This window comes from Aythya fuligula, chromosome 13, assembly GCF_009819795.1.
Source record: "Aythya fuligula isolate bAytFul2 chromosome 13, bAytFul2.pri, whole genome shotgun sequence".
NCBI classification, from domain to species: Eukaryota; Metazoa; Chordata; class Aves; order Anseriformes; family Anatidae; genus Aythya; species Aythya fuligula.
In genome coordinates this window covers 2788223-2806375 of record NC_045571.1, presented here as the reverse complement: position 1 = coordinate 2806375, position 18153 = coordinate 2788223, and the positions used below count along the sequence as shown (strand labels likewise).

Sequence of the window (18153 nt, the reverse complement as noted above, 5' to 3'; positions counted from 1 at the left end):
GCTGCCTGGCGCTTCTTGTTATCAGGCACTGCAGGGAAATTTTTGCCTGGACCTGCTCTGCTTAAGCCTCTAGAGATAACTGGAACCTTGCCAGGCGGTGTGTTTGTAGGTTTACAGGCCCCTGCTACCTTCCACTCCTGCTTTGGGCTGGGCACTTCCAAGCAACGTGTAGATGAAAATTCACAGACTCCATTTTTTCCCCTTTAAAGTGAGTTGTTTACGTGCTTGCAAAACTCCCCTCATCTCTGCTGTCTAACAGGTCTCTGGGAAGAGTTTTTCTTCTTAATTCTCTGTCATGAATAAGCAAATGGTTCCCATCTGAGCTTTAAATCTTAACTAATATTATCTGTTCAAACAGATAATTTTGTTTGCAGCGGAGAGATCCGTGCAAGGAAAGCCGCGCAGACCTTTCTGAAGTGCCAGGAACATGCTGGGAAGGCTCTGAGAGGCAAAATGTAGGGGAAGCTGCTTGCAGAGAATCTATTGTTCTGCCCCTGACCCCCTCACTGGACAGATCTGTGAATGGCCTACTTTCACCGCCTGCCTTCTAACTGGAAGCATCCTTTGGGGCTGAATGACCTTAGAGGATAATGAGAATTTTTGCTGTGTTTCTCTCTTGTAAACAGCATGTTATGCATGTGGGACATGGTCTGGTGACTAAAATTGATTTATTTTTTTTTTTTTTCCCAAGGAAAGGCTACTTTATTCACCAGATTAATATTGTTAATACAAGATACTCAAGTGAGGTAGCTCCATGCAGTACAGATCACATTCCAGTTACAGACTTTGTTTTGGAGTTACGTTGTACTTAATATTAATATTTGGTTGTATTAGCATAAAGATTGGATATCGGACAGGGAAAGGTGCATAAGTAATGCATCAGAAAGAGCAGAGGAAAAAAGGACAAGATTTTTTTTTTCTGGCACGCTGTTTTACTTGTCCCAATTTATAGGCACACGTCTTCTGGGCAGCAGTGGTGTTTAGTAGGATAATTAGATGTTCCAGGATGATAAGAGGGAGCCAAAAAAGCAATGTTCAGATGCTAGTTCAGAGTAGGTTAAGCTATGACTTGGAGAGCGAACTAAGTTAGAAGAAAGGTTCAGGTTTTAAATTCAGCTATCTCAGCATCTTACCAGGTTGATCTCTCAGGAACCTGAGATAGAGAGAAGCTCCTGAAGGCAAGATTGGGTACAGGCATTTAAACCTGCTTTTAGAAAACTGGTGTTACATTTGCGCTCCAAGTCTCTATTATTCCTATTCTAATGATTCACTTTACATTCTGAGAAATAGAGAACATGTAATAACACGGTCATCTTTCATTTAATTACTCTATTAGTTGCCACCTGAAAAAAAGAAACCACAGCTATATTTAATTCCAAATAAATCCTTGCTATTTTAGTACTAAGTCATTTTTGCATCCAGCTCACCTCAATATGTTAATTGTTACAAGATACGCCAAGAAAAACTAATATCAATTTAATAGAGCCACATTACTATCCAGAATACCTGCTAATAGACAAAGAAAGGACTGAACAACTTTTATAAAGATTCAAAGTCAAGGAGTAAAATATGAAGATTAGTTTATTAATGATTTTGCAGCATTTAGACCAACATATGTTGTTCTGCTTCAGCTGAATTGGTGAGAAGGTTTACAGCATCACATGAAACTTCCATGAAAAACATGGAGAGTAGAAGAGGAATAGCCTTAGTAGAGCTGCAGCTACTAGTTAACAAATAATTGGGGTGTTATTGCATCTCCATTACCATAGTCCTCAGAATCCTTAGAGAGAAGTTGTTGCCCTAGAGTAACTACCATGGAAAATAAATGATCTGGCTCCCTCAAAATGTGTCATACACTACATTATCGTCCTTTGCTTGGATTATATCTAACCATTTTTTTTACCTTTATCTCTTCAGATAAACCGCAGTCCAGTGACATTTCCACATATCAGCCCACTGATATGATTCATTGATAGCCACTTTCAAAGTAGAAGTGTCAAATCAAGTGGGAACTACTAAGTCTTTGGAGTCAAGGACAAGACTGTGTTTGCAGCTGTGATGAAGTGAGTGTTTCTGAGCTATTCAGATACCACTTACAGATTAAAAGTTTTTGCCTGGCAGAAAAGATTTTGCAGGTTTTTGAATCTATGCAAAGTAAAGCAATACTTTGAGGTTTCTTAGAATGATCAAAACCTCAAACATAATTGTAAAATGGGTTTGATCTGGCATTGCCACATCTGGAAATGGATGGGTCTGGTCCACAGTACACACACCAGAGCGAGGTCTAAAGTTGCCCAAAGAGGGAGACGTTGCTGTGCTAGCCCAGGACAAACTAGAGCAGCCTCTTGCCTATCCAGTGTTCAGCAGGGAATCCAACTGATGAGCATGAAATAGGCGTCCTAGAGGTTGGTACCCTTAACTTCTTTGTAGCTCCTGTTGATTAGGGGCTGGTTCCTCTCGGGGAGTGTGTGAGGCATTAAATCTTTGCTAGAAATCTTTAACTGCCTTTTTTTCAGTTGTTCTCGTATATCTGCATCTTCTCTGTGTGGCTGCTCCTGTAAAAATAGTCCTAAATGCCACACAGAGGTCTTGGATGCATCTTGTGGAAATTAGTTACCCAGGATAATTGCCAGGATTTAAATAGACTGGGAATTCAGTTCAGCTGCTGATAAAAACCAAATCTGGGAATAGCTTATCTGCAGCTGAGGCTGCACGGAAGAGCACCAGTGAGTGAAGTTCCCCTAAAAGGTTCATGAACTATTTTCTTGCCTCTAGCATGAGGCCCTTTAGATGCAAAAAGGCATCACATAAGGTAAGTGCTTACTAGACCTTTGTCACTGTTTTCCGTGCATTAAGGTTTCTTGGTTTTCATTACCAGTTATTTCATCCTTGTCCCTTTCTCTACCCTTGGAAAGTCATGTTTGGGGATGTTCCAATGCAAGAGGACACACTCTGTTCCCACAGCATGAGGGAAATAGAGAGCTCTTTGTGTCATCCATAGAGCAGAAGGGGCTTCTGTAATCCCTTTTCCACCAACCCACTGTATAGTCTCATGCTGCTGGGTCTGTTCCTCATCCCCGTTATCTCCTTATCTCTGTGTCACTGGGGGAGCAGGACATGTCCTGCTTGTGCTGGGCTTTCAGTTCCCAGGCAGAAAGAGAAAAGCAGGAAGCTACAACATGTTATTAGAAACTGTGGGCCACTGGAGAGGTGCTTTTTATTGCCTATTTACCACCAATTCCCTTTTTCCTTCCTTGCTGTCTCAGTCTTTCCTTTTTTAAAAAGAATCCCACAGCTCCTGAAGAGCACTGTAAGGCTGATGGGCATTCTCTGGGCTGTGCAGCTCTTCCTCCTCATTTGCTGCTTCTTTGCAATAGAGAAGACTTCAACACTCTGCTGAGGACCCGCAGCACTTGGAAAATGCTGGCACAGGCAGTGCTGCTGCTAGATCTGCTCCCTGCCCATGTCCGTGGCCTGTCTACAAGAAAACACCAACTTTTTAAAGCTTGTGCTTCCAAGGGGAATTATACATTTAAAAATTGGGTTGCAAAAGCAAGAGCTGGAGAGGAGCCCAAAGCAAATTAACAGATCTGGACCCAGCAGACCCTCAGGAGGTTTGGAGTCTGTTCGGCTTCAGCATGCGGCTGAACCCATCCTGCCTTTCTAGATACAATGTCCCTTTAATAGTCTTAACAGGCCCGACACTGGCAAGATTTCACTTGTTCAGTACACTGCTCAATACAGCTAATTTTCTACTGACAACATTTTTTGCAACAATGCATCTTCTGTCACTTGAATCCACGAAGAAGGCAGCTTGGAAATGCCAGCCAGACAGGGAGGTAGCAAAAAGTTCATTGTAGTTGGTCGGGTGAACAGCTCTTTAGAAACGCGCTGGGCTTTGGGGTTTGGTCTGTAGGGTGCTAGGGACAAGTGGAAGGGAAGAAAACACAAAACTCCATGTTCTTCTTGATCCCTGAAGAAACCGTGTAAGGGTGTAGGTAAACCTGGAGAGTCAGAAGCTGTGGTTTCATGGGCAGCAGTCCTGATAGGACTTGCTAAGCACAGAAATGTAATTGTTGTTGATTGTTCTGTAGCAGCCCACCAAGGCACTGTGACTACAAGCCAGCTTTCCCCAAGGGACTTGTCTAATAGTTATAATTAGTGTGGTATCTTTCTCAATGATGAGTTAGGCAAAACCTCTTTAAGTGGTTTGTGAAAAATAGCGTGCCTTATCCTAGCAAATTTATTGGAGAGATTATATAAATATATATATATCTGTGACAGATGCTGCAAAGCCTGTGGCCAGGTGTTGCAAATTGTGTGAGCCCAGTTCCTAAGCCCTGCTGTGCCTCCGAAGTTTGTCCATATTGTTTGTCCTGCAAAGAGCAATTGGTAGATGCAGTTAAAACAGAGACCCCGTTTAACCGGCTGATCGAAATGGAGAAGTTGTTGAGCAAGAGACAACTTTAAACAGAAAACTTGAAAGCAGACAGCAAAGTGTTTGAGGATGAGGACAGTGCTGCCAGAAGCAAGGACAGTAAGGAATGAAGGAGGATGCAGAGTGAAGCTGGCACTACCCATGGACTGCCTCCTCTCTGCAGGTCACTGTTGTGCGCAGCATATCGCTCTGGGTTGCTCATGAATGGAGCAATTGTAACTATGCTCTAGATTCTCGTAGTTTTTGATAAATATATAAACTAATTACAGATAGTTAGCTGAGTTAGCTGATCCTCTGCTAGATCCTTTTGATCCTTTGTAGGTACCTGGTGCTTTACTGGCCTGTGCTGCCACCAGGAAGATGGAAACAAGTCCTACAGCAACCCCCTGTTTCCTTCCAAAATAATACTTTTATATTAAAATCCAGCTCATGGCTTGTGCTTCTGTCAAGAGGTGTACTCAGTATTCACAAGTGCCCTTCCCCTAGTTAAGGGCAGGAAAATGTTATGACAGCTGCTGTCTGAAGCAAACAGGTCGGGGAACTGTAAAAGCTTTCTAAAACATATTTTAGAGATTAGGCACCGAAGACTTGAGGGAGAGAAGATGAACTGAGGTTGCAAAAGACCATAAAATCTCATAAACCCTTCAAACCTTTGGCTTTACAGTGCTCTTTTGTTAAAGAAAAAATGCTTCGTTGTTAAGTAAATTGAAGTCAGGCCCCACTTGCTGCAACTTTTTGCTAAGATTTCATAATTGTGTAATACATCCTCTCACTCTAAGCCCTGCTTTTTGAAACATTCGTGAGCATCATGCTCATAATGAACATTAATAGCATCATGCCAGAGCTGCAAGAGGTGTGGAGGGCAGTTCTTGCCCAGTGCTGCTCACCTTCTGTTTCATGCCTCATTTCCTCAGTTGCCTCTGTCAGGCTTCTGCATGTATGATTTCGGAGGAGTAGTGCCAGTTGTCACTTCTCATCTGCTGCCTACATGAGTTGCTCTCCATTTGTGTATGAACCCTGCCTTGCCCTTGGAGCTTAAAACAGAAAAGGCATTAAAGGGATCAGTCAAGCTAGCCAAAAAACCCTTTTGCCATGGCAAGTAGTGAAAAGATGGGCATTTCACCTGAGCAAGGCTGTCTGGGGCCTAGTGGCCGTTTAAACATGCAGTAAGTAAGTTAGAGGGTTCGGGGATCACCTCTGATGTGATACTCTGGGACGTAATGCACCAGCACCTGGTGTCTGCACACCACAGTAACTGTTACACATCGTTTCTTCTGAAATACGGTCACCGCTCAGATTTATGCCTTTGCTAGAGGGGCCAGTAAATAAATGCCTTTCAACTAATATAGTACAGCCCCTTAAAATAAGCCTCAACTTATAATTTTCATACAACCATTATTTGCTTAGTTGAAATACAGTATGACACCAGTACACTTCATAAACCCCACTACTTGCTCTTTATTTTAAAGAAGAGTGACCTGCACTTGCTTTCCAGTTGTCTGCGTTCTCTGGGGCCCAGAGCCTTCCCACATGCTCATCCTTTCTTTTCCACCTTGGAGATTTTGGTACATCAATGCAGAAAAGCAATCTGAGTTAAAACATCAACTTGTTTGACTTTTCATTTTTTTTTTAAGTAGTTTTTGATCTATTAAAGTAATTTCTTTAAAGGTTGCAAAGTATAAAATGGAACAATTGCTTAGATGTAACACTGAGTCACTCGTGGCATTGTCAGTGGTGGGGAAGAAGAGGACAGTATGTGGTCTCTGTGTGTGTTACAAACAGAAATAGCAAATATGTGGAATTGATTGGATCAGGATGTTCCATAAAAATTTTCAACTGGAAGCTGAGTATTCTACAGAAGAAAAAAAAAAAAAAAAAAAAAAAAAACTTTTCAGAGATTTAAATATCTGGTTTAAAAATACGGATTTTTAAATGTCTAGGACTAGTAAGCAATTCTATATTTCTGTGGTAAACGTTCAACTGCAGCCTTATTTGTTACTGAAGTACAGGATTCATGAAGGAAATCGTTTATGGGAATCTTTTTTTTTAGCATATTAAAAATAGTGTTTAAAACCATATGTATACATATTTTTTACCACATAGATGGCTAGTCAGGCTGAGTGGAAATAGACATATTTTTGAAAACGGAGCTTATCCCATGAACTAGAATTGGAAATTCTCATGAGAAGCAGCCTTCGGTTGCTCATTACTTCGTTAGGAGATTGCTCCTGGGATGACCGGAGCAGCCTTGACAGGCTGCAGTGTGAGCGTGCCAAACGTGGCTGCACATCAGCTGAACGTTTCTGAAATGAACAGTGAAATTAGAGTGCCACACGGTACAGGAATAAGGTCTGTTAAAAATGAAATCAAGAAATGATCACCCTGACACCCTACCTTGAAAATAAGCGGTAAGCTTGAAAGAAAAAAAAGACTTAAAAGGAGCTGTGCAGAGGAACAGCAGGTTGTCTGATAGAAATAAAGAGGCCATTTTGAACAAGAGGTTCCCTAAGTCTTGAGGAGAAGAATGGCAGAATATTTTCCTTTAAAAGTACAAAGCATTTTTCAGCACAGAAAATAATTACTTGTGCTGGAATGTGAGCAGAGCATGGGATACCTGACCTGTAATTTAGGAAAATAGCAAAGGGTTTTTCATCAGTAATTATTATTATCAAGGTAGAACTGTGAGGCCAGGGCTCTCTTGTGCTGAGCAGTGTATATCAGGCGGGAGATAATCACCGCTGCAGGAAACTTGTAGAAGAGGAGAGGAAACGGAGGTGCAGAAAGCAGAAGTGGTTAACCAAAGCGTCGTGCAACTGATGGGCTCCTACACGCTGATGGGTACTGCTGCCTGGCAGTGCTAAGGGCTGTAGGCACTTCAGAGTTTGGTGTGTCTGTCATGTGTTGGCGTCTGTAATGTGGCAGCCCTGATCGCAGAGAGTGGCTGTGAGTTGAGTGAGTAAGGAAGAAATGCCTTGTCCTGCCACTGACCTGTGCGAAAGGATCAGTCCCTTGCCAGGTCACCCTGCACAACGTGGGCATCAGGGTACGTACATCTGCCCTGGAAGTTTCAGGCTAGATTCTGCTTAGCGTATACAGGATATGAGAACATACATTTCTAGGGCAACAAAGAGGTAATGGGTGACTCTTTGGTTTGCCTCACTGTAATCAACTGAGTATAAGATGCTTCAGACTACAAACCATGTACTTGTGAAGTAAATCATTGTCTCTAATGTCTTTTTTTGTGTGTTGATAAAGCAGTGTTTATGGGGGAAATGATGGATGAAGAAAAAGAGAGTGAATTAAACACTTCTAAAAAATGTGGCTACTGAAATCTTCTTGAAGGGAAGGAGCCTGGGATTCTGTACAACTTAATACTGTACAGAACAGAGATCAAAAGCCATGCTAGAGAAAACAACCCTTAATCTGTTTGAGAGATTTATGCTCTAGTTTGAGAAAACATGAACGTCTTTAAATCCAATGGCTCTTTACATGCACTGGATCTTTAGTTTGTTTGAATACTACTAATGCTTTGCTCTTTGAAATACGGAGGTCTAAAAACTTAGCAAAGGAGAAATTGTTTCTGCCCTACTTGACCAGCAGCATTCTGCTAGGTTAGCAATATTCTCAAACTTTTCTCATGTCGTGAGTTTTAGCATCCGTTTTTGCTGATGAACCACTGAGTTAATACCTGGTAGTGAGCAAGGAGAATCAAACTGCCCCCCAGGTAAGAAGGCACTTGTATTTGCTTTTGTCCCTGAAATTAGGGGCATGTCCAGTGGTTCCATACCGCTACCATGTGAAAAAATCAAATCTATTTGCACTTTATTTTCCAAGCTAGCAGAGGCAATGGGAAAAAGAAAAAAAAGAAAAAAAAAAAAAGGAATGTTTGGAATTCGCAGTGCTATGTGTAGCAGCTCTGCTGCAGTGGGCAAAAATTTATGTGGGGTATTAGAGTTGGCAAAAGGGGTAGGGACAATAGAGAAACCGATGTATTTGATTGTGTAGCAGCGAATTCCTTAGAGAGGCCCCATCATTACTGGCTTTTCCTCATGACACCCAGGGCTGCAGATGGATTACAGGGGTGAAGGGAAGAAGGCGCGTGTTACAGAACTTTTTCCATCTTGAAAGACCTGATCAAAGCATGTTCTGGGGCCATTTGATTTTACTGCCTTCTGTAGTGGGTATAGATTCAGAAGCTGTGCGTGGTTCCTACTTCTGTCATTTTTTTCCTGTTGGTTACATCAAGAATGGAAACCTGGGTTTCTTGGGAAGCATCTCTGTATTTTTAATGGTTGCAATGGCTAAGCACATTGCAGGGATGCATATAACACAACCTGTGGCACGAAATTCTGAAATTAATCTATGGAGAGGTGACAGGTATACAATGCCATTGTTCTTGTTGTGTACCAATGAGATATTCATTACAGAGTCAGGCATCCTCACTTTGTGCTGCTTGGGCAGTAAAAGCTTGATACACAAGCAGGTTTGAGGATACAGCTCATGGGTTTCAAATATATGGAATTCTAGTGGGCATCCATGAAAACATCTGCAAGTTGCAATAATTTCATAGACTTTGTCCTTGCTTGATGTTACTGAAATTCTATACTTTCCTTTTCTTTTTTTTTTTTTTTTTTTTGAGTTGTCACGCAGCCAAGAAACCAAACTGATACCATTTTCTTCAGTTCCTAATGGTTCTTCTACAGCCTACTAGGCTATATATATATAAATAACAAACAGATTAAAAATAGAGGGCTCTGTTAAATCACTGAAGTTTCCGTTTGGTATAATTCACGTTTTATGTTTAATCTTGTCCTCGCTGCTAAGAGATGTTTGTTCTCTTTATCTTTGGGATAAGTAAGAAGTATAAGAGCCGAACCTGATGCCAAAGTACAGTACAGACTAGGCTTTAGGCTTTACCACAAGGTAAACTCAGCGGGGTCAAACAGTAGCTCTACCTGGCATTGAACCCTAGAGTTTACCTTGTGGTAAAACCTGAGTCTTTGCCGTGCTTTAATCCTGGATTTGTGCCTGTGCACCACAGCGCCTGCTCTTGAAAATGCTTTTATCTCGGGGCAGTTCATGGGAGTGCTACTGAGTGATGAAAAATGCAGCTTTTTTAGCAGTGAAGGAAAGTCCTTTGTTTCAGCATAGAAAATATGATTTCCATCCACAAAGACTTCAAAAGAACCAGTAGAAATTCTTGAGAGCCTGATTATCATGGCATAATCCCATTATCAGAGAGATTAGAAGCACTTTGCTGTGTCTTCATAGTTTGTGACTAAGGCACTGGACAAAATCCTCAGGTTCTGTTAAAATATTTATTCAATAAGACAAAAGGAAGGTTTTCACCTGTGGACACTGACATTGTAGAAAACATGTTTAATTTTTCTGTCCCCTCCAGATCTGAACACAGGCAAGACCTCTAGTCACTGGTCCTTGCTCTCTCATCTACGTACATATAGCAAAGTAATCTGCAGCCATGCAAAAGAAAAGCCTCCTAAAATGTTAATTGCTATCAGTTCCAGTCCTTGTGAAGCAGTATCATTCAGTGGACAAACTAATTGAATATAGAAGTGTTAACAGTTCAAACAAGTGGGGAATTGAGTGTGTTTTCCTTAGAAATCTTGGTGGATGCTTGGATGCTGGAGCTTTTGAGGGTGGTGTCTGTCTAGAACATTAATGTGCCCATTTTAGTGTCTCTCTCTCTCCCTTACTGGCTTGCCTGGAGGTGAACAGTCCTCACCCCATGTCTTGAAAGTGAAACACTGCCTGCAAGAGTCTAAATAGCTTGTGACCATGGGAACTTACAAAGTTAAGGCTGAGACTGTAAGCGAGAGCAAAGCATGTGATTTTCACAACACGTTCCTTGTTTGGTGTGGTTGCCAAGGGCCTCTGAAGATTTGGGTATTAATGTTATGATTGTGTGCTTCCCAATATAAAGGATTTCACTGCTAGTTATCCCAGAGTGAAAAAAAAAGTTAAAAATAATCGACAGAAAAGCCTTTTGAGATGGGAGCCTGCTCCCCTGGAAGTGCACAGTGTGCGTAGTGTCTAGGTAGGAAAGGTAGGAAATGTAAAAGAGGTGCACTTCGCCTCTGTCGGAAGGCCAGGGTGAAACAATGGCAACAGCAGGGCTGAATGGGGGAACTGCTGAAGTTTAAAAGAAACCTGCTCCAGTAGTGTAGGAATATGGAACAAGTGATGAAATGTTTCAACCTAAACAGGTACAAAAAATGATCTAGGAAGAAGGATTTTAAAATGAATTTCTCTCTGTTTCAGTTTGCTTGATTATTAACATATAAAAATGCATTTTTAAGTTAACTGCAAAGTCTTCTACCTGCCAAGGCAGAGTCAGGACTTTGTATGTCTCCAGCTGAGATGACTAAACCCCTTGCAGCAGGGAGCTGCATTCCTTCTGCTGTTTTAAGGACTTAGGGAAATAGAAGAGAAATACACTACCATGGATGTGAACACTAGAAAAGGAGTGAAGGAAGGAGGATTTATTTTCATTTAAAACTTCTTCCTCCATTCTATATCTTTTAATTAAGGCTTCATTCTTTGCATGAATAACATCATGTAATCCACTGAGTGTCTTGCCACTGGAGAGCATGGATCTAAACTGCCAATTTCTACTCATACTTTGGGATCTTAGACGCTATTGATCTATTTCAGGTACTCTTGAATTTAATTGAAATTGAATTGAATTGAAAAATGTTAACACAAAACTGTGGTGAGGATTCAGCTGCCAAGTGGCTAAGAAGATGCTGGAGCACCTACAGTGAAATTTCTTTAGTGTTGGCTTTTTAAATAAAGAAGTACCAAGTGACTCTGTACATCTAGGTAGTAATAGAACAGTGAAAGTTCATCAGTCATATGTGAGTGTACAGTTTTAGAAAAGGTTGCCATCTTCAGGCAATGCTTAGTCAATGCACTCTTCTTTTTGAGCCTAAGAAATCCAAATCCCCACTGACTCTGGTAAGGTACTCAGAGCAGAATATGAAGTAATTCACAGTGGAATTAATCCCAGTATTGGGCCAACTATGGTACTAGTCTCAAGTTAACTAAAGTGTGCTTTCTAATTGCATGTGATGCAGTTCTTGCATCTTGTTTTGACTTTCTGTTATACTCTGTTGAACTAAAGCTTAAGCAAAAAATCTTTTTGTCTTGCAGCTTGGAAATAAAGGTTGCAAACTCAGTAAGTAGTAGTCAGCTTCATCTCAAAATACCGTTGTTTTCCCATGTTCCTACAACAATATAGGTATTAATAAATCTTCCAGGAGGAAAAAAAAAAAAAAGGAAATTTCTCATGACTTACCTGAAATCCCTCTATAAACAACATTTGTCTTAAAATGTACAGCGAAAACTTCAGGAGGTCTTAGCTACCCTGAGAGGTATCAAATTATGTTATAGATTGAGCTGGATAAAGTAATTGAAGTAATCAAAAAAAGTGCTGGTGAACGTGGTGCATTGACTTACTTTTTGTTTTATGTTAGGGTCGACCAGGACCGATTGGGATTCAAGGACCAATAGGTGCTCCTGGATTTACTGGTCCAGAAGGTTTGCCGGGAGCAAAAGGTGAGAGAGGAGCAGTGGGCCCCCCCGGACCACCTGGACACAAAGGCATCAAGGTATTTTCAACAGTGAATTTTCATTTTTTTCCCTTTCAATAGATTTATGGCCTTGAATATGTTTTTGTATGTATAAAGATAGTTTTGGACTATTTGTGCAGGGGTAAGAATGCAGGAGTATTTCATTATTATATTTAGAGAATGTCCTGCTTATATTTTAAAGTGAGAACACAGCTTCCAAAGCTGCTGAATGTTGTAGCCATCCTGGGAGGCGAACCGTAGCTAAATAAATATTCTGTTGGGAGTTCTGTTGTTCTGTTCACTTCACCTGCCCAGGATAAATGTTATCACACTACATTCAGAGAGACCTGGAGCTGATTCCCATATAGATGATCCTGAGCTGGTGTCTAGAAAAGCAAAGGAAATGGCTACTGAACAGAACCTGTAACTCAGTTTTGCAGGTGAAAAGCTATTTGTAACAGAAATAATACGATAAACTATGTCATATTAAATAGAATAACCCAGCATAAGGGGTAGGTGTCTGTCGTGGTTTAACCCAGCTGGCAGCTAAACACCACGCAGCCGTTCGCTCACCCTCCCCCCTCCCTCTCTGGGACGGGGGAGAGAAATGGAAAGTGAAGCCCGTGAGTTGAGATAAAGACAGTTTAATAAGACAGGAAAATAATAATAATAATAATAATAATAATACAATGATGATAATAATACTACTAATAATAATATGTACAAACAAGTGATGCACAATGCAATTGCTCACCACCCGCTGACCGATGCCCAGCTTAACCCCGAGCAGTCCGGCCCCCTCCCCCGGCTAGCCACCCCTATATATTGTTTAGCATGACGTCAGATGGTATGGAATACCCCTTTGGCTAGTTCGGGTCACCTGTCCTGGGTCTGTCCCCTCCCAGCTCTTACTGCACCCCCAGCCTGTCTGTTGGCAGGACAGAGCAAAAGTCTGAGGTGTCCTTGGCTTGGTATAAGCACTGCTCTGCAACAATTAAAACATCGGGGTGTTATCAGCACTCTTCTCATCCTAAGCCAAAACACAGCATTCCACCAGCTACTAGGAAGGAAATTAATTCTGTTCTAACTGAAACCAGGACAGTGTCAATGAATGCAGTGCCCAGGAATGGACACAATAGCAAATGATAGAATAGTTTAGGCTGGATATTGTGCTCACATAACTTGTTCTGCTAGGATTTAGGGCAGAGCAGTAGAACCAACGAAGTGGAATTCACTTACAACTTAGATGGGGTGGTCTAAAAGTAATACAATGGTCTGTATATCTCTAGGTGGTGGTATCAAAATATAGACACACACAAAAAAAATAAAAACTACAATGGTAAGACCTGTTGAAACTCTTGGAAGATCAAGCGTTACACTGGGAGTTAAATTTATACTGCATTGTTTATTTTCCTGGCATCTTATTTTCCCCAGATGTGCAGTAGGAGATTATATTTTTCCTTTAAATTGCCTGATTAAGACATTCCTGAAACACTCATTTGGCGTCCAGTCAAGCTCAGATGCTCAGTTAGTGTCTTCAGTGACCCATACGGTCAGAGAGAATCTATATGAGATAGTTTGTTCCTCTTGGTGTTGATGGCTGAAGTCCATGATGGAAAATGTTGGAGTGAAAAGTATCTTGTCAATAACTGAGATATACTGGAATATATAGTCCAGTAACCAGAAATCAAAAAAGAGAAAAATAACGTATTCTTTTCTTTTTCTTCAGGGCTCAATGGGAGTTCCAGGATTTCAAGGAATCAACGGGATCCCAGTGAGTTTTCATATGTAAATATAAGTCACCAGAATGTTAGTCACAACCAAAAGCACAGTAATAGTGTCTTAGCACGTGCACAATGTATCTTGCAAAGGTCTTGCTTCTCTCTGGAAGGAAATACCAATTCTTCAAACATATTAATGATGGAGGCTCTAGCTTCTCTGTTGAGAAAAAAAAAAAAAAAAAAGAAAAAGAAAAAGAAAAAAAGTAATCCTACAGTCTAACTTCAATCTTTCTTACCATAGTTTAAACCTGTTAGTTCTTATCTTACTCATCATGGTCACAGGGGGCAGATTATTCCATTTTTCTCTCTAATAGTCTTCTTGTATATGATAAGTGTTATCATGTCTCTCTTGATCTTCCTTCCTATGATGTGAACCAAAACAATGATTAGAGCTGAGGCCCTCCAGAGATTCCTTGCTTCCCAACTAGGTGCTAGTTCTCTCTCAGAAACCTAAGACAGAAAAGAGGTAATTTACTGTATTTGGCATGTGATAGGAGTAGGTAACTCTTTTCCCTGACCATCAGGAATGTTTTGTTTGTTTTGAACTTGAACATTATAATGACAATTTCTTCCTACTTCATACCAAAATTGGGTGCCTGAGGTATCTTGACCAGCTGTCTTTTGCTTTGTTTTTCCCCGATGATTCTTGCAAAGATGTGTTTTAGAGACACTTTGGCTCAGGGGAGTTTTAGCCGGGCCAGCTTTAGAAGTTGCCCCAAACTTAATTGCTTTCTCAGCACCATTTAGTTAATTTTTCTCCTTCTGGTATTGAATTATTTTTCCCTTTTTGATGACATTTTTCCATCTTCCATATACTTGTGCCTTCTGACTACACTCACGTTTTTCATTCCCATCTTTCTTACTTCCTCAGCTGGCCAAGAGCTTCAACAGAGTGGAGCTGTGTTTCCCGACTTCCTATCAAAAACTGAATTGTTTTGATAGATTGGCTGAAAATGCAGAGTTGGCTCTGTAAATGAGCTTGCACGATTCCAGTTCCTTCCTGGCCTCTGTCCTTCTCTCCCCCTCTGCTCATCCTTGCCTGTTTTCTCTCCTGCTCCACTCCCTTGCTGCTATTTTTTCTTTTCCCACCAGCCAACTAACTTTCTAGCTCTGAAGAGAACAAGCTGTTCCCATAATACTTAATTTAATTGAACACACTGTGGGAACATGCTGTTCTCTGGGTATTTTTTCAGATGAGGCTCTGGAGAAAGGGGATTCCCAACAATGAGGGGAGGAGAGAAATAGGGCAACAGCCATTGCCAGGTAGTTGGCAGCAGCAGGCATTCCAAGAGAGAAAGGGAGGTAGATGAGAGGATTCAAAGCCACCAGCATATCCCAATCTACTTTGTCTGATATGCAATCTTCTGCAGGTGGGTGAATGGGAAAGAGGTAGATTTTGCTGCTCGTGAACGGCAAAATGCTCTCCCTATGGCTCTTCTGTGTCACAACTGCAGGACAGAAAAAGGGTGAAGGGAAACTAATTCATATTGTTTACCTTCGAGCCATTGAGACAAATATTTCCATTCAGAGCAGAAGTAGCAAATACCACTGCTTGACAAAATATTTACATACATCTATATCATTGCACTTCAGGATAGGGAGTAGCTTAGGTTTGTTGTGAAATGTATATGAACATATGCACCTTATATAGGTGTGCGAAATGCAAAGGGACAGAGAGCATAGGTGTGCTGATACATTTAAGAGAGAATTAAAAAGAAGTCACTATCTTTGCACAAGAATTAACATCCCAACATTAAGAAAGTGTCTTTGGAGTATGCAGGTATGTTCGCGTGGGCAGGTATGTTTTAGTCAAGGCCAAAAGGCTGCAAGGCTGTGATTCAGAGGGGAATCCCGCTGCTGACCTTAGGGGAAGTGGTGTTGCACAGAGTTCCCTTTGGGGAATGCTGGTGGCAAGTAAATCCTGTTTTTGCAGCTGGACTGACTAATCCCTTTAACTTAGTAAATATAGCAGCAGCATGTGTTTATCGCTAGCCCTTCTGTGTCACACTGCAGAGGAAACCCTCAAATCCTTGGCCCTGCTTGGGAAGTTTATTTTTTCCCATAGAACAGGATTCAAGGACAACCTCTAGCAAGGGCTGAAACTGAACCTGGGAGATGCACATAGCTTTTCACGAGCTACCCTAAGGTTTCTAGAAGGAAATATTTCTATGAGGAAAGAGCTCTTGTCTGCACAATGAAAGTTAGAGCTACGTGAAAAGGCAAAGCTCTTTATTTTGTGTCCCTCCTAGAGGAAGTGCAAGCACTTGGCAATGGCTGTAAGAGGCCACTTTGCCGTAGCAATCTATGAACCCGCTTATTCAATTAGTTTTGTGTTCACCCTTGATTGCATTTGTTTCCCTGTTTTTAAATATTTGTTGAGCTCTCCTGTTGGGATGTCCTTTGTGCTAAGCCTGTTTGATTTAGAAAAGAGGCTGCTTGGGATCACAGCAGTAGTGTATGTGAAGGAGTCAGATAAAGCAAGAGCCTAGATGAACAATTCAAGTTTCCTTATCTGGCTCCCAGGGAATGTCTCCTTTTGTGAGAACAGAGAGCACAAGTGATCTCTCCATCCTGTTTTTAGCTCAGGTTTGTAAACTAGTCACCCTGCCATGTAGTAAGTACAACTGTGAAAGTCTGCCGTAATCAGTTGAAGTGCTTGAGCTGAATTAACGCACCTGACACAGGAATCAGAGGAAGTGAGAACAAGTGAATAGAGTGAAACTGTTAGAACTAATAGAGTGAAACTATTAACCACTGGTTTTGAGATCAAAACAGCTCTTTTAATCAGAGTTTTAAATTCCCATCGAAAAGCTTAATTTAAGCCAGATTCCTACGATTCTCAATGAAGCTGGTCATGAGTGCTCAGGTAAGACTCTTAAAACAAACCATCATGAATTCTGATTGCACTTTTGCCAGAAGGTAGGAAATTGTATGTTATTTTTCTAAAGCAATAGAGACTCTGGGTGGGGGGGAGGTGAGATGCTTTGGCTCAGGACCAGAGACACAGATGCTATGGAATTAAGTGGCAGGGCCACAGATGTATTTAATACACATAAGCAATCACTGTCAGTACAGTTTATATCCCCTTTGTGAGCCCTCCTCACATACTAAGGGGATACCAAAACCCTTTGGGCCCTGAGAGACTGTGTTGTGCCAAGATTTAAGAGATTGTTCCCAAGACGTGAGGCCTACCAGTCAGCTGCCTGCCACAGCTGGCTCCTGGCCCACCCTGGAGGCTCAGCAGCTTGGTTCCTCATCTGTCTGAGGGGCAGATGTTGGGGGCTCAGCTTTGCTAAACCCGGCAGCTGGCCACCTTATGTTGTAAGCAGATACATGTGCTCTTCTCACACAGCTTCTGTGTTGTCCATGCTGTAAACAATGGGAAAGATCTCATTGAAATTAACCACTGGCCTTCCTCTGCAGTCACAGCCTGTCCCATCAGAGGCTTGCTGCTTTTGGCTATGACGTGCAGTATGGATGGAGGGGAGGGTGGGTTGCCATTGATTTATCCAGTTTTGGGAACCAAAATTGGTGCTTCAGCCTTCTCCTGTTGCTGGACTGGAGCCTTGGAAGCCCTCTGCTTGCACACCACAAGTGGGTGCTTTCAAGAACAGACTAATCTTCAGGGCTCTTGGAACTATATACCCAGTGATGCCTGGTGCTCACATTTTGGGATGACTTCATTCCATGTCCTGAGGCTGTGTTTAATCTCATATTTGTACTTGTCTGGGTGAACTGCCTTGATCCTGCAGCGGAGATGCACATTGCAGTGGTTCAGCCCATACCTTGTGGACTGACAGAGTGCAGATCTGGGCGCTCTCCTCTTCTCTCCATTTTGTTGGCACAAATCACCATGCAGTTGCCAGATGCACTGGACCAAGGAACTCATCTGGATGAAAATTAACACTTAAGAAACAGAACAGTTATTTTTCTTCTGTGTTGTTTTCTTTCTCTGACTTACCTTCTGTGCCTGTGCTTATGCTGGCACAAGGAAAGGGTAGGTGTGAGCAGCCAGGAGTGGGCATTGGCCCTTCTAGCAGCACCTGAGACTGGTGAGCAGTTTGAGCATTTACATAAATACAGCCTAAGTGGCTCTGCGTCCTTGGGAATGGCACTTGGCTACTGTGTGCTCCCAGCTTCTCATCCGTAAAATGAAGATTACAGCATTCTTACATTTTTGCAAGGCATTTTAAGATCCTTAGACAAAAGGCTTTACGTTACTCCACAGTTCTCACTGAGTTTGGTGAGAGGTAATGCTGTTGGCTTGGACTGGAAGACCTTTAGTAACACAAATCTGATTTGCTTTAAGTATCTGGCACGAAGGATTATTAATGTTCTGTTTTAT

General features: G+C 41.6%; 1 protein-coding gene across 2 annotated transcripts in view; it reads left to right on the top strand.

Moving 5' to 3' along the window:
* The window catches only part of COL4A6 (collagen type IV alpha 6 chain), a 135926-nt gene that overhangs the window by 75348 nt on the left and 42425 nt on the right, over nt 1-18153 (top strand). For both annotated transcript variants that reach the window (XM_032196289.1, XM_032196288.1), the window contains exons 4-5: nt 11932-12066; nt 13757-13801. In XM_032196289.1, the coding sequence (XP_032052180.1) occupies nt 11932-12066; nt 13757-13801 (180 nt within the window). The remainder of the gene's footprint in view (nt 1-11931; nt 12067-13756; nt 13802-18153) is intronic.